The 25,120-nt window shown below is 41.4% G+C and overlaps 2 protein-coding genes across 2 annotated transcripts; both read left to right on the top strand.

The window, feature by feature from the left end:
* Positions 1-6,393: 6,393 nt before the first annotated feature.
* gnb3b (guanine nucleotide binding protein (G protein), beta polypeptide 3b) lies at positions 6,394-12,340 on the top strand (the record flags this gene model as incomplete). The annotated part of the gene is made up of 8 exons (XM_083982105.1): positions 6,394-6,462; positions 7,340-7,485; positions 7,777-7,840; positions 8,353-8,509; positions 8,618-8,684; positions 9,706-9,907; positions 10,032-10,248; positions 12,234-12,340. 8 exons carry the CDS (start codon positions 6,394-6,396, stop codon positions 12,338-12,340), a joined length of 1,029 nt encoding a protein of 342 aa, XP_083838231.1.
* Positions 12,341-16,328: 3,988 nt separating this feature from the next.
* Positions 16,329-22,564, top strand: tpi1a (triosephosphate isomerase 1a). Its single transcript, XM_083982735.1, has 7 exons — positions 16,329-16,480; positions 17,579-17,702; positions 18,819-18,918; positions 19,015-19,132; positions 20,914-20,999; positions 21,878-21,965; positions 22,378-22,564. Exons 1-7 carry the CDS (start codon positions 16,369-16,371, stop codon positions 22,494-22,496), a joined length of 747 nt encoding a protein of 248 aa, XP_083838861.1. The 5' UTR covers positions 16,329-16,368; the 3' UTR covers positions 22,497-22,564.
* The last annotated feature ends 2,556 nt before the right edge of the window (positions 22,565-25,120 follow it).

The raw sequence follows: 25,120 nt of genomic DNA, 5'->3' as shown, positions 1-25,120 counted from the left end.
TGGTTGTATTTACTTGATTTTATTTGTTGAGCTTCGGTGTCACAGAGTTTAATAAACTGGAGCAGGTGAGGAGGGGGCTGCCCTTGTTCATAATGGACCCTGCAGGTATCAAACCTGTGTGTGTGTCTGTGTGTCTGACTTATGGATGACACACACACACACCAGGTCAGAGCGGGCTGCGTAACACTGATGCGACTGTATGATGTCACCAGGCCTGAGCCCAAAAAACCTGCTGCTAAAAAAAGCCGCAGCCTGAGGAGAGGCTTAATCTGAGGGGGGGGGGCATCAAACATCACCGATGATCTCAGCGTGCGCCCGTGGTGCAAGACTGACGGCAAGAGGTGGATAAGCAGGATATTGAACCAATGACGATAAGACCCGAGAGAGGGGGAGAGGAGGGAGGAGGGGGTAGTAGGGCTGCGCTGTAGTAACTGAGAGAGGAGGTAAACATTTCCCTTGAAGTGTTTTAGCATCTTAAGCAGACAAACAGCCAATTGGCACCGCGACAATAGGAGACAGTTAAGCTCATCTAACGATCTCAGTTCGGTGTCCTGATGTGCACAGAGACAGAGAAGTGCAAAGAACTCCACCTTAAATCTTCTCATGTCTGCGATTCGTTCAGCAAATGTCGTCACACTCAAGGTGCATGTGAAAAAATTGAGGATTTTTGAGGATTTAGGTCCAGGTCTGACAAGAGCATTTGAAAAATAACTGCATATGTTTCATTCTCTGTTTTTAGGGGCGACACGGTGTCGGTTTTAATTAAAGGTCAGACTTAAGATAAACTTCCACCTTTGGTACTGTAATCACCTACATCCATGTTTTAGTATCACCTGTGTTGTTTCTGACTCTGTTTGTCTTGAGCTGTCAGGGCCACTATAGTTACAAGCTACAACATTATCAGATAAAAAGATGCTAACCTATTTTTAACTTGTGTTGCATGTAATGCACTTTGATTTTCACTTTTTATGTGGGAAAACCAAACAGAGCATTTTGAAACATGTCAAAGGTCAAAGGTCAAGCCACAGTTGTTTATCAATGGAAATTGTACTAACAAAGATAAAGGATTCAGTCTCTTCTCCAGTCTCAAGCAGCTTGAGATACCCTCTGTTGTTCATTGGCACTAAACCAACTAAAGTTATTAATCAAACAGAGATGCATACGATTGATAAAGGAAGATAAGATAAATGAGTAAACAAACCAAGACCAAGAGACACCATGTGGATAGATAATAAAGGGAAACCAATTTAAATCAAATAAATAACACTGAATTTTAATGAAGCTTAGTGGGATTTGCAAGTTCAAGTTTAGAAGTAATCTGTTATCTAAATCAACTTAACCAAAAGAACAAACTTTTACAGCCAAGTTAAAAACATGGCTTGCCAACAATTACACCTGCACCCACTAACATATGGCTGTGTGTTATTTGAGTCATGATCATGGATGCTGCCTGTCTACAGTACGTGATGTCTGTCTGCACTCCTGAATGTGATTGTATGTGCTGATGTGTGATTATATTATGTGCTGCTTTTGTATGTTTTGATTATATGTGTTGTCTCTGCATGATTGTACTGATTTTTCACTGTTCTCTCTTATCTTCATTCATTGCTTTATCTTGTCTGCTGTCCTAACGCTCTCTTTTTAATCAATGTGCTGTAATATATTGTTTTTGTTTTTTGTTTTGTTTTTTAGGGTGCCTATTGTCATCTGGCCGGGGACTACAGCAGGATATTAGGATATTATTATTTTACTGTTATTGATACAGTTGATTAATTGGGATTGTCTTCGACATAATAAACTAATAAACTAAACTAAACTAAATTATTTTTACTTAAAAATACCTGTTATTTCTATATTTTTAGGTTGAAATACTGCACTACTACTACTACTGTGCTTTCTGCTTCTTTCTTTTCTAATAACTGCGCGGCGTGAGGAGATCTGAGTCGACTTTTGTGTTTTTACCCTTTAGACAGGAACGCGACGGTGGAGCGTTTTTAAGATTTCCACTTTGGAGGGTGGTTTCACTTTATTGCGTTTTTAAACCCCCAAAACACCATCGCCACCTAAACAAAAGGCACATCCGATAAAATATTTAGTTGTGTAAACAGGGCCTAACCCTTTCCTCGGCTTCCTCTTCTCTATAGCACCAACTAACTTGAGCCATGTCCTCTTTCACTACATCCATAAATCTCCTACGTATAGGCCTTCTACCGATATATTCACTGTCTCTCTTCAGCTCGTCCATACCATCTCAGTCTGGCTTCATCTCCAAAACACCTAACATGCACTACAACATCGCTGATCTCACCACCACCTTTCCTTTCATTCTTGCTGATACTCTCTTATCACACCTGACACTTTTCTCCACCTGTTCCACCCTGCTAGAGTAGAGTAGAGTAGAGTAGAGTAGATAATACTTTATTCATCCCTAGGAGGGAAATTCAAATTAGTCCAGTAGCTCACACGACAATGACACAAAAAAGAAAGAAAGATGGAGCAGGGGCGCCGGCCGGATGGAGCAGGACCTCTGGATGGAGCAGGGGCACCGGATGGAGCAGGACCTCTGGATGGAGCAGGGGCACCGGATGGAGCAGGACCTCTGGATGGAGCAGGGCCGCCAGGTGGAGCAGGTGCACACTGCTTGCACACACTCTGTTGAATACTCCTGATATGATATCAGAGAAATACTACGTTAAGAAAAGAAAAAGTACATATTGTACAGTGTTGAATGTGAAGAGGAGGCAGGAGCTCAGTACCAAACTCCGCCCCTAGAGAGAGAAAACCAGGAAAATCTGCTCACAGGCCACAGGTCAGTGAAGGGGGGTAAAACCAGATCACCTGTCCATCTTTGTGTCGTGTCTCGACCCAACAACCTTCTTTCCTCCTCACTTTCTGCTCCCTCTGCTTCATCTGACCTCTTGTTTTTCCACCTGTTCATATCAACACTGTGGGCAGATCTTATCTTTAAAGGCTGCAGGAAGTCACATCGCCTCCGTCTGTTTTAAATTCGAAGCTGTTTGTTGAGCTGTAAACATTTTGAGGCATAACTCCGGCGTTTGACTCTTCATTCCTTGCCTTCGCTGTGTGTCAGGTGTGACGCACGTTTAGCCTGACCTGCTCTAATTCCCTAACGAGATTGCCTCCCCCTTCGCCCCTCCCTCCCGGATATCCCATTAGACCCTGATTAACTGGGCTCAGCTCATTAGCTCTGACAAACCAATTCACCCCTGTCCACCTCCGCCCCAGACTCTCCTGCATCCTCATCATGAACAAACATACCAGGAAACCGAGGGGTCGCCATGTCCCTTCACTAACACACACACGTGTCCCCTAATACAGTAATAAACAATATGTGTGAACAGTTTCAGTGTCTCTTCACTTCACTCTCTTCACTTTTGATTTGTTTTCGCACCTCAAACTCATTAATCTGCCCAGTTAGAGAAAAAAAACAAGAGTTTATTCTTTCATATACAGTAAAGTTCATGGATCATGAGTCGGTTTTCTTCCTCTGGCGCCGACTTCTTGTGCAATAGGTGAAATCTCTCTCTCTGTAAACTTCCCCAAACTTTTCCCTCCTCGTCCATATTCTCACATTTCATCTCCACCTGTTCCCCTTTCCCTCCTTCTCTTTCTCTCTCTGCCTTGTTCTTTCCTTTCTTCACCTGCTCTTGTCTTCTGACCTCATGACCTCATTTTCTGCCACCAATCGGTTTACCCACCACCTCTCGCCATGCTCCCTCTCTCTCTCTACCTCTCCCTCTCTCGATCTCTCTCCTTCCCTCTCTATTTCCATCTTTGAGCTTTATCCCTTCATCCCTTATCTCCTTCATCCCCTCCAATCCTCATCTGTTCTTCACTGTTGGAGGAAGGGAGAGAGAAAGAGAGAGTTTTTCACAAGTAAGCTGATAGCAGTCTGCCGGGGGAGAGCGTCGGAGGAGCCAGTGAGCCGGTCGTTGTGCACGCTGGGACTGTTGTGACCTGAAGAAGCTGAAGAAGGGGGAGACGCAGAGTCCGGAGGAGTCTGGGACCAGGAGCTGCAGAGGAAGAGGAGCAGGGACCACGGTGTGTGTGTGTGTGGACGAAGGTGAGTTTCCTCTTCTTTTTTTACACCTTTTTGTATAGATGCACGTTTCCTCCTTGCAGGTGCTTCCTCCTCCTCCTCCTCTTCCTGAAGATCATATGGAGCTACAGCAAAAGAAGAGTTGTTGGACTTTTTTTTTACCTGACACAGGAAATTTATGGAAAAACTTCACGGGAATCCACTGCAAACCGAGACGTTGCTGCTTTTGCATTTGCATTTGCAGTGCTTTTTGCAGTGGAGAAGCTGTTCCTCCTTCTTCACCTTTGACTTGCATGCAACAAGTCTGCTCCACAACCAGACTTTACTACATTTTTACTACAGTAAACAGCATCTCGACGCCTTGTAGGCAACAGAATCGCTTATGAGTCCTGTGTTAACGTTGACTCCGATGCGATGATTCCTTAAACCCTTTTGAAGGTGATCTTTGGATTGTAGGGAAGCCGCCAAAGAGGATTGGTGCCTCAGGTGTAGCTGCAGTAAGCTGCAGCCTGATCTCTCACACACACAAGGCCAAACCTCATCCACCTCGTTTTGTCTGCACAGTCCCTCCATCAAGTTTGATTTCTCTGCGGCTGCTGCTGCTAAAGTTTTGTTTTTGCATATTTGTAGGACAAAGAAAAGTCCTTGATTGTTTCCAGCTCTGGAAATCATTTATTTCATCAGTGGGTTTTACAGTAGATCCATCTGTGGAGACATAAAGGCATCATCGCTTCTCTCAAAAGAGAAACAAGTGCAGCAGAGGAGGAGCTGCCTGATGTTTGGACTGTAACAGACCCTCCACATCTCCTTCCCTCTCTCTCCTCTCCTCTCCTTTCTCTCCCTCTGATCCCGAGGTAAAGAGCAGTCAGTAATCGGATGACAGGAGATTTGAGCGGTAAAGCTTCCCTTAAGATCTCCTGCCGGGATTTAAACCCCCCTAGTTGCAGCAGCCCACCTCAAACCCACCGCTCACCGTGACCACTGTCTCCTCCACACTCTGCTTCCTGACACAGGTACCCGAGCTGCACGTATAGGCCACGTCCCAAACCTTCAATGGATCTTACAACTTAATATCTTCTGCGTTTAGTCGATGCCATATGAGAAGTAGAGGAAAAAAACTCGTAGAATTTGATTGTTTTGTATAAGAAACAATCTAAACCCGGAGAATATTGACTTTACAGTGAGAGAAAACAGAAACTCATCAGATTTGTGGGCTGGAGCTGCTGAGTGTTTGCTGATTTTGCTTGATAAATGATTCATTCCCTCTAAGTTGCTGAGTGTGTGTAAGATTTTCCCCTGCAAACTGGGGGTTGTTGCATCACATCTGCTGACATTTGCAAAGAGCATTTGAACAGTAATTGGTTGAAGCTCTGTGTTGATTTGAGTCATCTTGATGAGCTCTGAACAAAGTTCCTTGGCAAGAGCAGAAACCGACGTCAGTATCCTATTACAGAGAATTACAGACCTGCAGCACACACACACACACACACACACACACACACACACACAGGGCTTTAAGGGAAATGGTAACTGTGTCACAATAAAAGCACCACGGTGGATGGTGAAGAGTTAGAGACTCATTGGTCCCTGGAGTGTGGAAATTTTTACTTCTGATACCAAATAACTTGAGTTTAATCTGAATTATTATGGAGAGAAAACTCTGATGCAACAACAAGAAGTTATTATGTAATGTTCATGAAAACAAATGAGTTTTTCTGTAATGACGTTGAACTAATCTCAGCTCAAAATGGGCAAAAATTGGACTTTAAATCACACAGCATGTGTTTTACAGAAATCCTCAGTAGCTCCCTTATTCACTTCCTCCCTTAATTCCTACCTTCTTCCCTCTTTCCTTCCTGTCTCTCCTGTTATTTCCTGTTCCTCTTCCTCACCTCTCCCTCCCTTCACATACCTGGATGCACGTACGTGAGATCTAACAGTATTACACCTTTGCTTTAGAGGAGGGATTTACACCTGCCACCAGAACAGTACGAGTCTAATCTTTGCTCTGTAGACTTGCTGGTGTAACAGTAACACAAGCGATCCAGATCAAGGAATCAGGGTCACAGCAGTGGATCTCAGTAAACATGATAATATAATAATGAAGAATAATAAGAATATGCCTAATGTTCTGGTTCAAGTTGTCGGGATCAGACATGAGGAGTAGGAGGAGGAGGAAGTTGTCCTGTTTCCAAACCACGGCCTCATTATGAAATTGTTTGGTCATTTGATTTAATATTTAAGTTTTTTTGTCCTCTTCCTCTTTTTTTTTCTTTTGCAGAGTGAAAGCTTCGGTTTTTTTCCGTCAGTAACATCCCCTAGCAACCGTCGCCATGGCATCTGAGAAAGCTGAAATGGAGGCACTGAAAAAGGAGTGTGATGCCCTCCGCACACAGATTGAGGTGAGCAAAAAAAAAAAAAAAAAAACCCTGCATTTGAACACCGTGACCTCGAAACATGAAGTCTCTAAGGGACAGCACTGTGTTTAGCATAAGATCGATGGATAATAATGATAGGAAGAAGAAGACTAGGAACAAACTGTATGTGCAGCTCAGAATATATATCATGATATAATAAAATAACAATAAAAATAGAAACTACACATACAAAAAACACAAAATGCTTAAATTAATTCTGTTAAAGGAAGAAAACACAAAAAATTGGAAGAATTATTTTCACAGGGAAGGGTTTTTTTCTTTGACAAATTCAGTATATTCAGTATGTGGATGTGTGTTTGTGTAGGTATATGTATAAATTCTGTATTAGGTATATTCATGTTTTTGTAACATTAGACAGATTTAGGTAGTTATTCATTATTAAAGCAGAGGGGGTGGGAGTCTACAAGTTTTTACTTCTTCTCACTCCTTTTCAAATATGAATTTATATATCTCATGTTTAAATTTTTTGTCTTATTGTCGTTTTTAATAATATATTTGAAATAAACTTCTAAAATAATAATAATAATAATAATAATAATAATAATAATAATAATAATAATAATAATAATAATAATAATCAAAACCTGGAGAGACACGTTTTTCACTGGTATTGATTGAGTAAAATGAATGGATAAATAAATAAACTGCTGCTAAAACTAACTCAACTGCCACTGGACTGGTCACGTGCTTTAACAACAGTCTCATAATAATGAAATGACAATAAAAACAACACAAACAACGGCAAAAAAAAACAGATAATTAAGCCCTGATGATGATGATAAACCTCCTCGCTCACCTTTCTCTCCCTCTCCCTCTCCCTCTCCCTCTCCCTCTCCACCAGGCGGCGCGCAAGGCTGTGAATGACGGCAGCTTGTCGGCGTCCGCAGGGGGCGTGGACGCGGTGGGCCGCGTGCAGCTGAAGCTCAGGAAGACGCTGAAGGGTCACCTGGCCAAGATCTACTCCATGCACTGGTCAGCTGACTCCAGGTGAGTGTCTGACTGTCGCCCCCTGCAGGCGGAGCTCCGTTTCCTGGTGGTGGTCCACAGCTGAGAGAGAGAGAGAAAAAAAACTTTATTGATCCCAATGGGCAATTCAGTTTGCAGTTGCAGTGAAATTTTGCACAAACAGCGGTTGACTGATGTTTGTGCTCTTTTGTGATATATATTAAAGATAAAATAGCTCTTCTCTGAACCTCATATGCACATTTTTTGATAAAATTAAATTAAAATGAATGATTTTTAATGATAAATGGTTTAATAATCTTGTTTGTGTTGCAGGTCAATGGTCAGTGCATCACAGGATGGTAAGCTGCTGGTCTGGGACGCCTTCACAGGCAACAAGGTGAGATCTGATCCACAAACGTCTCATCTACGGTGGAGAAACTGGAGTTTACAGTGTTTATTCTACAATAAGGCAAATAAGACAATAGCAACCAAGAAGGTCAAACCTGCAGGAGCCTGTTCTTCTATTAAAGAGCCAATAGTTTAAAGGGATAGTTCAATATTTTGGCAAATTGGCCCATTGCCATAATCCTTACAGTCATATCAGTAGGTTTGTTACCTTTAATTGTCGGTGCAAGATGTTTTTAGAACGACGGAGCAGAGCCGCGAGCTGCTCAGAGCTACGCTACGGAGGCTAATAGGATTTCTTGGTTTCCCATCATCAAACTCATCAAATACACAATCCAACAACTCCACAACGCTCTGGTGGACAAGTTGTGACCTGCACATTCACCACGCTATGAGATAACAACCTGTAAACTCTGGTTTCTGTCACTTTGTGTCAGTTTTATTTTACGACATGTACCAGGAGGTTTTGTACGTAGATCAACTCGATCTCTCTCTGTTCCACAGCTGGTCGCCGTCCCACTAAAGTCGGCCTGGGTGATGAGCGTCGCCTTCGCCCCCTCTGGTAACCTGGTGGCCAGCGGCGGTCTGGACAACATCTGCACAGTCTACAACATCAAGGCCGCCAGCCCCAAGACCCTCAGGGAGCTGGACGCACACACAGGTGAGGTGGATGACGACGACCGCGACGATGGTGACCGTGGCGGCGGCGATTGAAAGCGATGACATCAGAGTGATGATGAAGATGCTGACTCTCCCTCTGCCTCCACAGGTTACCTGGCCTGCTGCCGTTTCCTCAGCGACAATGAGATCATAACGGCCTCTGGTGACACCACCTGGTGAGTTCAGAGACCACAGATCATATTTCAACTCTCTGGTTAAATCAGGGCAACGTTTATTAATCCAATCTTCACATACTGTTTATATTCGCTGAAATGACTTAGTCTTGTAAAGGACATTTAAAGGGATACACCAACATTTTTTTTTTTCGTGTCTTGGCTCACTCCCGAGTCCATGACAAGCAGATAAACACCATCCTTTCGACTGTGCATGCAATAACAAGGGCGATAGAGCCGTATCACCCGTAATTAGCTGAGCTCAAACGCTGGAAGTGTATCGGTAGTGTTAGCCTGCCTCCACCTAAAGTCGTCAGAAACTCTTCAACAACTCTAAACGGGCCGATCTTCGTCTCAGAGCTGACAAAACTCTCCGGTAAGGCATCTTGAGCGGTCAAATGCCGGTAACGGGACGAGATCGGTCAAAACGGAGGGTTCAAGCAAAGACGGTTTATTTTGGTTCAAGCTAGCGACATCGAGGGTAGGTTAGCTTCCTATTTCAAAGTAAAAGCACAAATTCTATCATCATGATCTGTGTAAAGGGCAACGGGTGTTTATAAAGTTGGTCACAACGGCTAGCTTGAGTAGCGCCGAATTCGTCCGAACAAAATTGTAAACAGCTATTATTTAGTATTTAGACAAAGTAACGACACACTGCTGATCTAAACGGCTACTTTCTCGCCTAAAAATGTTTGAAATGTCGATAAAGTGATATATTTACAGAGTTTAGAGCTAAAATGAAATCAGCTTCTGACTGCTGATTTCGGCTCGGGCAGGAGGCAGGCTAACCCTTCCTATACACTTCCAGCGTTTGAGCTAAGCTAATTACGGGCGATACGGCTCTATCTCCCTTGTTACTGCACGCACAGTCGAAAGGATGGTGTCTGTCTGCTGGTCATGGACTCGGGAGTGAGGCAAGACACGAAAAAAAAATGTTGGCGTATCCCTTTAAACCAAATTGTAACTTTGTGTAACATCAGTCCTCTAAACCTCTTCCTCCTCCTCCTCCTCCTCTTCCTCCCAGCTGCCTGTGGGATCTGGAGACTGGAAAGCAGAAGGTCGTCTTCACCAACCACATTGGAGACTGCATGTCGCTGGCCTTGTCCGCCGACATGAACACCTTCATCTCTGGAGCCTGCGACTCCCTGGCCAAGCTGTGGGACGTGAGGGACGGGACCTGCAAGCAGACCTTCAGCGGCCACACAAGCGACATCAACGCCATCGCTGTGAGCATCACACACACACACACACTTTTGTTCGATTCTGGAGCCTCAAAAAGTGAAAAATGCAACTTTTCTGTTCCCTTATTAATAACACCCGTCCTTCGTCTTTTCCCTCCTCTGCCCTCAGTTCTTCCACAGTGGAAACACCGTCGTCACAGGCTCCGACGACTGCTGCTGCAAGATGTACGACCTGCGCTCCGACCAGGAGGTGATCAACTACCAGGACAGCAGCCTGAACGCCGGCGTCACGTCTGTGGCTCTCTCCAACTCAGGCCGCCTTATCTTTGCCGGCTACGACGACTTCAACTGCCACATCTGGGACTCGCTGAAGGGAGAGAAAGTCGGTGAGTGGTTCAGGAGAGAAACGCTCATTTTACTCACATTTTTAAAAGAAAAGGGAAAAAAAGACACAAACAGGGACTGGTTTGGTTTGGTTTGGTTTATTAAAATCCTCGTTAGCTTTTTCAAGGCAGCAGCTATTCTTCCAGGGGTCTTTTTTTATTTTCCTAAGTGACAATACAAACCAACTGCAAACGACACATACTTGATACATAGAAAACAAAGAACACATACACATACTTAATACATACACATACAAACAAAACATCCAAAACATCCAAAACCTAACACCAAACATAAAAATGTGGCCGTTCTCCAGGTCCTTGGTGCCGCTTAGTCTGGAAACCTGATCTTGTCTCAAACCTGTCGTGAAAACGTGATGCACTCACACTCCTGTGTAGATTTTATACACAGTTTCAGCAGAAAAATGAACACAAGTCCAATGGTCCAATAACATTTTGCCGTCTCCTGAAATCAAGCAGCTGTTCAGCATAATCAACTGTTGAAAATTATACTGTGCACTTTATAACAATAATGAAAAAGATGTAAAATCTCAGCAAAAAACATGATTTTACACACACATAAACTGAATTTACTAAGGAATCTAAGGCCGCGTTCAGACTGCCAGCCAAAATCCGATTTTTAGCCCATCCAGATTGGAACTGGATGGCTCTTTTTAAGTCTGAACAGTCCCAAATCACATGAAATCCGATTTTTGCAAAACGGATCCAAACCACCTCCAGGAGGTAGTTTCAGATCGCATTTGGACAGATGCGTCTCAGTCTGAACAGCTCCAAACACTCAGATCGGTTTTGACTGTCCGTGACGTCACTCTCCGCGGCGCTGTCACGGTGTTACAGGTCCCGTATGGTCCTGTGAGCTCCAGTTAAACATCAATTTCCTTCTTATTACTTTTATTTTATGCAAACTACCGTGTTGTCGGCGACAGGAGTGACGGCGACGGGGCGTTCCCAGCTCTGGGGTGCTGGAGTTTCCCGTCTCTGTGGCTGCACACGCACACGCACACACACACACACACACGCACACGCACACGCACACGCACACACACACGCACACACACACACCAGTCTCTGGTACACGTACATACACACACACAGACACACCAGGCGGGCTGAGGTTGAAACTAGCGGGGTAGTGCTGCAGCCGCCGCGTCCGCGAGGCATCGCCTGTCACATACGGCGGAGCTTCCGCTCCGACGTCGTTGCTACAGCAACCTGTCAGATGGGTCAATAATGTGGCCCAGTCTGAACAGAGCCAAATGCGATTTGGACACTTGCTAAAAACAGTGTGGACAGTCAGCCCTAAAAATCGGATATGAGAAAGAATCAGATTTGAATCAGATATGCCTGCAGTCTGAACGCGGCCCATGTCTCCATCAGTAATTACTGTTAAAAGTATATTTATTCATCAAAATAGGATATCATTGGCTCTTAGATATTCATAAAACGTCTTCATCAGTTTGACAACACAACAGAAGTGTTTCCAGTGGACATTAAAAAGTGATGCACAACCAGGTTAGGACATTAAATGTCCAACAGTGACCTCGGGCATTGAACCTAGTGCATCAACCCAGGCCCCTGTATTTGTAAGTTATAAGCACTAAGCAGTGTGTTGAGCCCTCTGGGCCTCCGTAGATTAACAAGTTCAGGCCCTTTTTTTGTAATACTGAGGGAATTTAATCAAATCTTCGCAGCTCGAGCTTCATGATGCAGACACAAGAGGTTAGAGAGGAAGAAAAACTTTATCTAAATCTGTCATTTTTAAAGAACCAACAACACAGTTCAGTTATTTCTATACAGTATAAATACAGTGAACACGTCACTTCTCTTTCCTTTCCTTTCTACTTCTCTTTCCTATTTTAACCTTTTCTTTTCTTTCTTTTTTTGTGTTGTTTCCCTGTATTGTCATTCTTCCCTTTTCCATGCTCCACATTCTGTCTTTCCTCTCATTTCCTCTCCTCCTCATCCAGGTGTGCTGTCTGGCCATGACAACAGGGTGAGCTGCACCGGCGTCCCCGATGACGGCATGGGCGTCTGCACAGGCTCCTGGGACAGCTTCCTCAAACTCTGGAACTGAGGCGTCCCAGCGGAGGAGAACACCAGGAGGAGGAGGAGAGGAGGAGAGGAGGAGGTAGAGAGGAGGAGGAGAGGAACTGGAGGAAAAGAGGGGAGTAAAAGGGTGAAGACAGGGGAGGGAAATGAGGTTCCTTCTCTTCCTCTCCTCCTCTCTCCCTCTTCCTCGTTCACGTATGCAAAAAAATCTGAGCGGCTGCGAGTGAGTCACGTTGTATAAATGGCATCAGGTGATCAAGTGAGCGATGCATCGTGCTGTGTGTACATCAAGAGTTTTATTATGACCAGAGGATGAATTAAACACTGGGAAAAAAATAAATAAATAAAAAGTGTTAAAAAAAAATAGCTCCTAATTCAAAATGATTACTGAGCAGAAAATAAGCTCTTATTGAGAAATGTCAATTAAACACAAATAGATTTTTGACAATAACGAAAAATAAAGAGCACATGAATAATGAAAATAAGACGATAGCATTACAGATTTATTTTTATTGTCTTTGACCTGTAAAAGAGCCCTGGACTTATTTAGATCAACTACTGTAAATGTACATTTATTTGTATTTTATAGATTATCTCGCTAGTCGATGTACAGTGTCATTTCTTTTTTTTTTTCTTTCTTTTTTTTTTGGTTTTCCTTTCTTTTTTCCCCCCGGGCTGCACATACCCAGAGTATATAAATATATGTGTGTACGGTACAGGAGGGCGGCCATCTTGGGTCCCTTTTGCGAACAACCAGCAGACTTCCAAGATCCAAGATGGCCGCCGCCGTTTTCCGTCTCAGCGTAAAAAAAAAACATTTAAAAACAAATCCGATGATGAGTGAGGGTTTAAAAGATGGAGGGCGAAACACTCTGTAAAGACCTGTAAACTTTTATTTTACTCCCCCTGGGTTCAGCTGCATTTTGTAGGACTTTTACACTTGTGCAGTTTCCTCTGTAAAAAGACAACATGTTTGTTGAAAATCTTTATAATAAACATAGAATTATGCATTAACACCACGTCAGAGTCTCTGTGTGCGTTTGTGTTATTTGTTTTTGAGCGTGCAACCTGCTGCAGGAACAAGGACATGCATGGAATAAAAGCAGATATTAGTGGCATCTCTAGAGGACAAAACAGTCTGGAGGGAGGTCGACAAACATCTAGCAGCCTGCATGAGTCACGACAACATGTAGAGCAAACACACACACATGCACACACACACACACACACACACACACACACACACACACACACACACACACACACACACACATCTGATGTTTGTGGTTCATCTTCTCTCTGAAATCAGTTGCAATATGGTGCAAAACATGGACTCACAACAGACACACAGAAGCAAAGCAGGAACTTTAGCACTGAGAGAAATAAATCGGCTACAGCACCACGAGGGTTAATGGGAAACTGGCAGTAGGTGGATGTTATAACAGGTTAATTCTGGTTTTATCGAAACCCTCCCACTCGATGATACGATCACAGACGGTCCTGAACGCAGCAGCAGCTTGTCTGGTCTTCAATCAGCCCACGAAGGTTCATGTCACTGTGCTGCTCATCAACCCGCACGCACTGACTCCCTCCACATGTCTGCACGAGAACATTAAAGTCTATTATAGACCATTTACCATAAACCATCAAGTGTAGGTGCAATTTTTTAAACACTAAACACAGGATTTTAAAGTGTTTTAGGTTTTTGTTGCAAGGAAAATATCACATTTCTTTGGTTTTATGTGTTGTTATTGTCCATAAACAAAGGTGCGTGTCATTAAAAAGCTGTTTTATTTCACTTTCATAGGGACAAAACTAACCTGTGCAGACTGTTATTATAAAGCAAGGCATTTTTATTTATATAGCGCATTTCATACCAAGGCAACTCAATGTGCTTTACATGAAGACAAAACTTTTTTTTTAAAGAACAGCATAAAACAGCATAAAAACAAAAAACACAGTTAAAAGCAGGAGCAAAGAAGAATAAGAGCTCAGCTATAAGCACATTATAAATCTCACTATTTTACTGTGTCCTAAAGCAGTGGTTCTCAACTGGTGGGTCGGGACCCAAAAGTGGGTCGCGGACCTGTTCTGGATGGGTCGCGGACAGCTGGTCAAAAAAGTAAATAATATTTAATGCACATCTGATGTTGGACATGTCTTTTATTTTGAAAAATAACTTATATTGAAAGGCACGCGTCATGTGAACACATGCAGTTGTAATGGTCCTCAGTTTCTTATTATTTGCTCTGAATGCAAAGATATCAGTTTCTTATTAATGTGGCCTGAATGCAGTGAATCTTGTTTTGTTTTGTGGGTCTTTATTTTGTGCAATTTGATATTTATTCACTTTTGTGAACATGCTCTGAATGCAGAGATGCATTAGAAGTCAAATATATTGTTTTGTTGGTCTCCATTTTGTGCAGTTTGATATTATTTTATTCACTTCCGTGCATGCAGTTGTCATGGTCCTCCTCAGTTTCATTCATGTGCTCTGAAATGCACTTTGCTCAATAAAGAGCAAAATGAGTTTTTAAAGGCTTTAAAAAAAAATCTTGGTTTGAATTCTATAAAAGTGGGTCGCGACTTAATGACCATGGGAAAATGTGGGTCCCAGAGTGAGACTAGTTGAGAACCCCTGTCCTAAAGTACCTTAAAAGGAAAAAAATAATTGATGTTATTATTATTGTAGAGTAGTCAAGTTCAAAATAGCAACTATATATATTTTTCATTTTCATTTCATTGATTTGTTTATTTGTAACGGGACATGAACATACAAAATGTAAATATGCCAGATTTAGCTCTATAGGCTATTTACATTCGCAGTCCTGTGGTTCACACTAAAACAACATTAGACAAGGACAAAACAAATCACAACATGATACACATATGATATATCACACAGTAGTAGCTTCAGTCAGAAGGAGCAAGGAGTAGTACAATATTAAAATGCATTAAATCAACAGATTCATGAAAGTGCATCTGTCATAAAGTGTTTTCTTCTGTAATACACTAGTGCCTTGAGATAATGTGTAGAAGGATTTGGTGCTCTACAAATAAAACTGAATTGAATTGAATTTGCCACTCACTTATTGTATTTTAAAACTCATCATGTGCAAAAGTGCTGCAAAATATTTATTATTATAATATTATTATAGGCTAAAACGAGTAGGAAGGGTAGGAAGATGATGTAAATTATTATTTCAAACTATTGTTTCCAACAATTTCTATGTCTTTGAGACACATGGAGAGGAGATGCAAAACTGCAAATTAGACCTATGTAGCCTACAGTAAGGACCGAAAACTGGACAAATACAGTTTCTGAGTGATTTTAATTATTTCCAGCAGGAGTCACTGTTAGAAAGAGGGGTTAGAAAGGTCATCATGCTGGTCGGCTCTTAAAAATGAGCTCTCTCTGTTTCAAAGATGTCTGAAAAAAATAGATAATGCCCAAGCTAAGAAACACTTATGGAAATTCTTCAATTGTGATGAACCCCTTGTATCTTTTATTTGTATTTTTTTATTTTTTCCTTTTGATTAGGCTACTTCTTTTATTTATTTCATGTATTAATTTGTATACTCTCTATAGGCTCTGGTACTCAGCCTTTATAGAAAATATTTTGATTTCCTATGTAATGCAGGAGGTGTGATTTTTCTTTCACTGTGATTTGATTTGCACATATGGACAGAAATGAGTATGTCATTGTATTTGTTCTTCATGTTTACATGTTTAATAAAGAAAGTTTAAGAAAGAAAGAAAGAAAGAAAGAAAGAAAGAAAGAAAGAAAGAAAAAAAAGGTCATAATGCTATCTGCAGGGGGCGCTGATGATCATTCGAGCCGATTGACTCGTTATAAACCCAGACCAGAAGAAGAGAGATGCTTTCACTGTGTCTGATGTTGAAATTTCCGACAGCACCTGACATACACACGACACCGGACTCCTCATCCTGCAGCAGCTGATCCTCCTCCGCCTCCTCTTCTCCGTCCGGACCTCCGCCTCTTCCTCCGCCTCTTCAGCCTCTTCAGCCGCCTCTCCTTCAGCCGGGCCACCATGGCGTCCAGGAGCTTCTTCGTGGGAGGAAACTGGAAGATGAACGGGACCAAGGAGAGTCTGGGGGAGCTGATCACCACCCTCAACACCGCCAGCCTGCACGACCAGACCGGTGAGCGGGCGGCGCAGAAAGAGCCGGTGCTGCAGGGCAGGCAGGGAGGGAGGGGGTTAATAACTAACTGGTGCATTGATGATGAATACAGGTGATCGATATGTTGGGATTCAGATCCTAAATAGATAAATAAATAGATAGATAAATAGAGGAGGAGGAGGGAGGTGTTTACTGCTCAGATGACACCGTGACATTGGGAGTCATGTGACCACCAGGATGAATTGCATAAAGGCCTCTGACATAAACGTCTGATAACTCCAATCTCACTTTATTATTCATTTGTTTTGCTTCTTTAAACGTCCTCTCTCTCGTTTAAAATGTTAAATAATGTATTTTTAATACAATACATACTTTTTTAAAATTCATACTAGCCTATTTGTTGTGGGGACATTTCAAAATAAGACGCTCTACATAATAGGTTTGTAGCACCTAGCACAAAATAAGAGTCTGGTTGATTTAAAACTATAAACAAACAAAAAAATATATTATTTGTCCATTTGATATTATGAGGCTGTAAATGAGACAGACTGTCTATCTCAATCCTTCACAATAAGAGCCTTCTCCTACACCTCACACCTGAGGTCCACTGCTGCAGAAAGGTGGGAACAAAAACAACTAAGACAACAAGACTAACACATTTCCTCACAGCTGCAGAACCGAACTAAACCTATACAGTGTTATATATACATTAACATTAACTCTTATCGAGGTTTCCATGTGGCGGAGTGCAATTTTTAAATCACAAGAGAAATTTGTTTGAAAAAGGTTAAATGTGTCACATCCATCGCAAAAGAAGTCTATCAGCTTTAAAATCACAATAAAATCACAAAAATGTTTCTTTACCAGGTCGTAAAGACGTTCATTTCTGCTGTAAAGTTAGATAATTTAACATTATTGTCTATGGGAGTTGACTCACTGTTGGAGACAACACTAGAGGAATTACACTTATTGGTTTTTCAGTATTTTTCAACCTCTCGAGTTGTTTATGACGAAACAAAAAGGAGAAAAGGAAAAGAAAAAGGAGGACAGTCCTTGAAAATGATATAACAATGTTTTCATGACTCGATAATACTCTTTTTTTATTGATTTTCTCTCCAGAGGTGGTGTGTGCTGCTCCCTCCATCTACCTGGACTTCGCTCGGTCCAACCTGGATCCAAAGATCGGCGTCGCCGCCCAGAACTGTTACAAAGTGTCCAAGGGAGCGTTCACAGGGGAGATCAGGTATCTGACCAGACTCACTCACACACATTATTAATGTATTAACTAATTCACTTTTATTAACTGGAGTAGAGTTACATGCAGATGATCCTCTATCATCACTTTGTACAGTTCTTCTGTTTGCTCATTACAGTGTCAGCAGCTTTATATCAAAGCTAAAATATCAGAATATTTGGATAAATGAGGATTTACTGCATGGGCATGGGATAGGGAAATATATGACATCTTGCTGAGAGCTGCATATGAAGATCATTATTATAACAAAGAGAAAGTGGAGATTAACGTATTAAAATAAATTATTTTTCAACAAAGTAAAGATAGATGGGCATTAGATATTTGGGGTAAACCAAAACTGCGTACTTACTGTGAAATAAAACAGGTATTTGGCCCAGAAAACTATGTTTTGTATAAAGAAAAGATTCCTGTGTGCTCAATTGAGAGCTGGTATTCTTGACATCCAAGAGGTGGAGAATGAAATTCATTTTGTGTTCTACTGTCCTTTTTATGACTCTATAAGACAAAAATTGTTTAGTAAGGTAGATCCAAATAACGAATTTGTGTGGTTAGACCATGCTGAGAAGCTAAAGCATCTTTTTCATTTGCATATATTTGCATTTTCTTTATTTCTTGAAAAGGCTTGGGCAATGAGACGAAGAGCGATATATAGTTGAGTACTGAAAGTATCTGAAATTGTTTATTTATGTCACACCTGTGTGGCAGGTAACACCAACAGGAAGGACTGTCCAGTCTTTTTTTTGTATTTGTCATTAAATGTGTCTTGTAATCTCATATGGGATGGGCCACTGTGGTGGCATGACACAAAAAAAAAATTCATTCATTCATTCATTCATTCATACTGCACATGAATCAACAATAATATGATAATTGATCAGTTTTCTTTAAGTTCTTTAAAATTTATTGAGTAAAAACATCGAAAGGCTTCAGATTACAGTCTCTGAAATAAGTAGAGAACATGTTTTGCACCTGCAACACACAATTTATTAATTTATTTGAAGAATAATCACCAAATAAACTGATTAATCACTAGTTAAAGTGGGTTAGATACAGATTTTTTATACATTCGGATCTGTAAAGTCACTTGTTGCCTCCTCCCTGCAGCCCGGCCATGGTTAAGGACTGTGGAGCCGACTGGGTCGTCCTGGGACACTCGGAGCGCCGCCATGTGTTCGGGGAGAGCGACGAGCTGATTGGTCAGAAGGTGAGTTAGTGTAAAGCCTGTGAGTCGTAGCCTGTTGCTGGTGGAGCAGGTTGTTGCAGCTGCAGGTGAAACCTCTCTGCTGTCGGTTCGTCTCAGGTGGCGCACGCCCTGGAGAGCGGCCTGGGAGTGATCGCCTGCATCGGGGAGAAGCTGGAGGAGCGGGAGGCCGGCACCACAGAAGACGTCGTCTACACTCAGACGCAGGTCATTTCAGGTAAACAACAACTTTTTTTTAGTCTTTTTTTCATTAATTTCATTATATTTTCTGTCTTTCTTTGTTCTTTTTCACTCACTCACTGTGAATAAAGTTTTTGTGACAGTTTTTTAAACCTCAGAGCCGGAGCCATGTTGTTTTCAGGTTATCAGTCCTGTTTCTGTTGACTCAATATTTCGGTAACACCCTGACAGAATTTCTTTAATTGTTGCACAAACCTTCAGTAGGATTTAAGGATGAGCCTCTTAGATTTTGGTGTCAGATGTCAAAGTTGACGGTCAGTTGTCCACCTGCACTCCAGGATGAACTGATTGGAAGGTCACAGTCAGTACTGACACTTGAGAAAACCAAATTATTGCCTTAATCCGACTATAACTGGACAATTGAGTGCATGTAAACGGTTAGACCGACTAATATCGGAGTTCTCCAACTCTGATTAAGACACCCAGACAATGCGATTGGAATTCGTTTTTCTTCAGCATGTATTTGCCTTAATTGGAGTTTAACTGGACAATGCATGCGCGCATGCTCCACAACAGAAGAGACGGCAGAAAGTGGAGCAGAGAAGCCGCCCGAACCCGGCCAAGTAAAGAAAAAAAAAACGGCATCAGCGCAGATTCATTGCATTTCACACAGTGCGACCAGCGGGAGGATGTGATTTATTAAATTTAAAAAAAAAGAGAGAGAGAGAGAGAGAAAGGAAGCCCGTGGACCGTCATTTGTATCCTATTCTCAGCCCGAACCCGGCCCAGACTGGGGATGGCAGTTTAATTTATTAAGCTTAAGTTGTTTATATTCGGTTTTTACTCCGTACCGTACCGTACTAACGACGCATATCGCCGCCTGAGGAGGCGAACACCAGTTATTTGATTTTCTCAGTTGCATGTAAAGGACAGAAGTCCGATTAGACGCCAAAATCGAATTTTGAGCATAGCTCGATTAAGCTGTGTATGTAAACCTACCGACTGACACTAAGGGGCCATTACTCAACATTTCACACAGCAATTATAACACAATATGACACAAATGGTTCATATTTTATTGGCAGTATTTGTAGTTTTTCCAGATCATTGCATTATTGTCTTGCTTATCTGGAGGAAAACTGGAGCAATAACATAGTCAATCAATCAGAAAATGACACACTGTTTACAGTATTTCCTGGTTTTCTTTGTCGTCTATGTAGATTAATTGATTATTATTGGTTTTCATTGTTTCTTAGAATAAACAAACGATGTGAGGACATGAGCTTAGACTCTGGGAAATAGTGATGTTTTGTAAATCTAAAGCGTAAATCAATCAAACAAAAAATAACCACAATATCCAATCCACAATCCACAATATAAACACCAATAATATTCAGTGTTCTTCTCATTCCTCATGTATCTGTAGGTGAAACAGCCTCTGAGCTCAGACATCAGAGGGTTTTTCACTGACGCTCCTCTCTCTCTCTCTCTCTCTCTCTGGCTTCACCTCCTCGGCCTCCTGCAGCCTACTTCTGAGCTCAAACTAGGCTACGCCCTGATTTAAAATGCAAATGGGTCAGTGGTCCCTGCTGCTGCTGCTGCTGCTGCTGCAGGAGGAACTACACTAAAGAAACACAGTCGCTCGACTCGTTCTGTTCTGTTCTGTTCTGTTGGTGCAGGATTTTGTGGAGCTGCTCCGCCTTCAGGATGTTTCTCCACTTGATAATAACATAGACTGAACCTCTGAGGCTCTGTGTTGATTCTCCTTCAGCCAGTGTCCGTGTGTTTGAGCAGTTTGTTGTTTTTTTTTTGCTGCAGAGAACGTGAAGGACTGGGGGAAGGTGGTGCTGGCTTACGAGCCCGTGTGGGCCATCGGCACAGGAAAGACGGCCACGCCTGAGCAGGTAACACCGACGCCTTCATGGACGTCAAACCATGACCAAAATATCAAAGTATCAAAAGTGATGAGTCACAGTTTGAGTTTGAATCAAACACACACACACACACACACACACACTCTTGGTGTCTAGTCAGTGAAACAGGCCGAGCACCACCGGCTGCACATTGAGCTGATTTTTCTCCTGCAACACATACGCTGCAAATTCAGAAAACATCTTCGTCAATCTGACAACACATGCTCTGCAAAATAAAAAAAAATAAAAAAAACACAACACACATAAATAAACAAACACGCTGCAGAATTAGTCGCACAAAACAAGGGAAGTGTCTCCAGCATATGACGTGTTTGACAAAGTAAAGTCCACATTGTGTAAATTATTATGTGGTGAGGACTTACTTGGGTTCAGGTTGAGGGTTACAATTAAAGGGATAGTTCAACATTTTGGCCATAATCCCTATAGTCATAGCAGTAGGTTTGTTACCTTTATTTGTCGGTGCAAGCTATTTTTAGAACGGCGGAGCAGAGCCGCGAGCTGCTCAGAGCTACGCTACGGAGGCTCATGGGATTTCTTGGTTTCCCTCATGAAACTCATCAAATACACAATCCAACAACTCCAAAACGCTCTGGTGGACAAGTTGTGACCTGCACATTAACCACGCTATGAGATAATAACAGAACATCACGAGACAGAGTTTTAGTGGTGAATGCAGAGACTGCTTGCCGAAAAACTGCTTCCAACGGGAACACGCATCAGCGGTTTTGCATGAATTTCCCTCCAAAACAACTTCCTCTCATTATTATCTCATAGTGTGGTGAATGCAAGTCAATGCAAGTGAATGAAATGAATGCAAGTCAGTGTAATGTGTGTTTGTGTGTGTCCAGGCTCAGGACGTCCATGAGAAGCTGAGGGCGTGGCTTAGAGCCAACGTGTCGGACGACGTGGCCGACTCTGTGCGCATCATCTACGGAGGTCAGTGATTGATTTTCCTACATGTGTGTTGGGTGCCAAAGTTTGTCACTAAGTGTTGTTTTGTAAGTTTTCAGGGTGGAGGTTGTTGTGTTTTTAATGATAAATTCACGGGTTCTTTATCAAACTCTGTCGATCTTCCAATCACATGGTTAACACGGTCGTATGAAGCCTGGCAGTCATAACCCAGGGCAGAAAGCGCTCCATGTATTCTCAATGGACATATGAACTCCTGGTCACTTTAATAAGTATGCAACAAGTAATAATGTAGATTTATTCACACAAAAAAGGTGTCAGTAAATTGATTATGAGTAGAAACTTTACACATTTCTTAGTAAGTAGAAAAGTTTAACTTGATTTGTTTGATTTAATCTTTATTCCCCTTGTGACCGACCTTTTCCTCTCCGTCCTCCAGGTTCGGTGACGGGAGCCAACTGCAAGGAACTGGCGTCTCAGGCCGACGTGGACGGGTTCCTGGTGGGCGGAGCTTCTCTGAAACCGGAGTTTGTCGACATCATTAACGCACGTGCGTGACGGAAACGCAACGTTAAATCGACAACACTTTGCCCTTTAGCTCATCATGTGTCACTGTGTGTCTGCGGCCCGGGCCGACTGATCCACAGAGTGAAGGAAACTTCTTCAGCACCTTTTTTTTCTGTAATTTGTTGGAATTTATTACTTTTTCATTCCCCTTTGCCATCAAAGCTGCATCTGACACTTCAGATACATTAAAACTTTATCGTCAGTGTTGTTTTTCATGTTTTTTAATGGGATGTTTCCTGCTGTTAGTTTTGGGGTAAGATGCCAGTCATCGTCTCCAGCAGAGGATCAGTCGGCCCATATTGTTTCCTGTGTTTGCTAACATGGAGTGTGTCTCACCTAACTGCACTAACTGTTACTTCAGGATCTGGACAGAATGTACTTCTATATAAAGATATATAAATATATGATGTAATGTGTATATAGAGTCTATCTTTCTGCTGGAACTGAGTTTGTTTTGAAGAGTCAGAGACTTTTATTGTGAAGTCATCACAACAGGCACTAAATGTTTATGTGTTTAACACTTAACTTAACACTGCTGCTGTATGTGTAACACAGATTAATTAATGAGGAGATCAGGAGTGTGAGAGATGGAAGAATAATAAAAAATAATGTGGAAAAACTACAATTTCATTTTGTCTTTCATTGACTCGGTGTGATTCGGAAACTTTTTTCTATCTAGAACATGACTGAACTCAGATTTTCTCTGACTTTGAAGTATCTCATCTCTGATCTGTTTAACTAAATTTCCAGAATAAGAGAATATCATGGAAATTGATTGCAAATTATTATCATAATATAAAATGATGGTATAGATTAAACAAAGTGGACAAACATATATAACATTTTTTTTAGCTATGATTCATGTCTTTGGTTTAAAGCTCCATATGGTATAAAGGTAGATGTTTGTGTTAAAGCTCCATACAGTAAAAAGGTAGAGGTTTGTGTTAAAGCTCCATACAGTATAAAGGTAGATGTTTGTGTTAAAGCTCCATACAGTAAAAAGGTAGAGGTTTGTGTTAAAGCTCCATACAGTATAAAGGTAGATGTTTGTATTAAAGCTCCATACAGTATAAAGGTAGACGTTTGTGTTAAAGCTCCATACAGTATAAAGGTATATGTTTGTGTTAAAGCTCCATACAGTATAAAGGTAGATGTTTGTGTTAAAGCTCCATACAGTATAAAGGTAGATGTTTGTATTAAAGCTCCATACAGTATAAAGGTAGATGTTTGTGTTAAAGCTCCATACAGTATAAAGGTAGATGTTTGTGTTAAAGCTCCATACAGTATAAAGGTAGATGTTTGTGTTAAAGCTCCATGCAGTATAAAGGTAGATGTTTGTGTTAAAGCTCCATACAGTATAAAGGTAGATGTTTGTGTTAAAGCTCCATACAGTATAAAGGTAGATGTCCATGTGTAGTGTGATTATAAAGCAGCTCTAGGTTCTATATTAATACTGTGAAAGTATCAAAGCCTCAGTCCACAGAGAAATGCACACAGCCTGTATTCAGAAACTGAGCCTTAAAACCAGCCGTCAGGACTTCCTGTCACTTTGTGATGTCACAACAAAGCAGGTATCATCACTCTCAAGTGTCCCTGAATTGTGGGAAAAAAGTTTCTGACTCATGCACAAAAAAAAGACAGACACCTTCAGCTGTGATTGAAATTGTAAATTACCATCTTTTTTATTTCACATATTTTCACATTATTTTCAATGACAAGCGTTCTGTTATGTTCTGTTTATGTTTTAAATTCTCTTTCTTCTTTTTCAACACAGCTATTCTATGGACATTCAGGAAGAACCGAAGGAACAAAGGGACTCAGGGTTTTAGTTTTTTTTTCTTTTCTTTTCTTTTCTTTTCTGTAAGACAGAATTGAGACTTCAAGCATGAAAGACAAATAATCAGAATCACATCAGGGAGGAAAAGAGAGTTTGAAACTGAGAAACAGACACTACGAGAAGAAGAAAAAGGAGACCAAGAGAGAGAAAGAGAAAGAGAGAGGAAAGGGGGAGGGGGACAGAAGAAGGAGGAGTGCAGGTACGTCAGTGTCCAGGTGAGTGTGTGTGACACCACTGAGTGTGTGTGTGAGTGTGTTCAAGTGTTTGTGTAGATTTCATTTTCTTCACTCAGTCCCTGAAACTCCTGTTTTGTTTTTTTAGTGTTGCAAATGCATTTTGTGTGTTTGTGTTTGTGTGTGTTTTTATTTATTATCATTTTTTATCTTTTAATTTTTTTTTTTGTGTCGAAAGTTTTATTTTTTTATTCATTTATTTTCATCTCTTTCAGTTGCGTGCTTCAGTCTACATGATTCTATAATATCTCTACTTTTGTATCTTTCTCTTTTTACAACAATAACCTGTATTTTTGCAGCTCTGTGCTCCGACTGTACATGGACTATTCCTTTAAAACTACAGTAACAGTGCATGTCTGGCTTAGAAATTTAAATATTTTTCATAATATTCCCCTGTGTGTGTGTTTGAGAGAGAGAGAGAGTGTGTTGCATCTTCATACTCATGTGCATGTGCATGTGTGTGTGCATACAGCATCGCCTCCCAAACCGACACGTCCAGTGCATATTTTATTTTGTCTTTTTTTTTTTATGTTAACTTTCTTTGT

This window comes from Trachurus trachurus, assembly GCF_905171665.1.
Source record: "Trachurus trachurus genome assembly, chromosome: 11".
NCBI classification, from domain to species: Eukaryota; Metazoa; Chordata; class Actinopteri; order Carangiformes; family Carangidae; genus Trachurus; species Trachurus trachurus.
The sequence above is the reverse complement of the archived record's forward strand: the minus strand, read 5'-3'. Positions and strand labels throughout refer to the sequence as shown.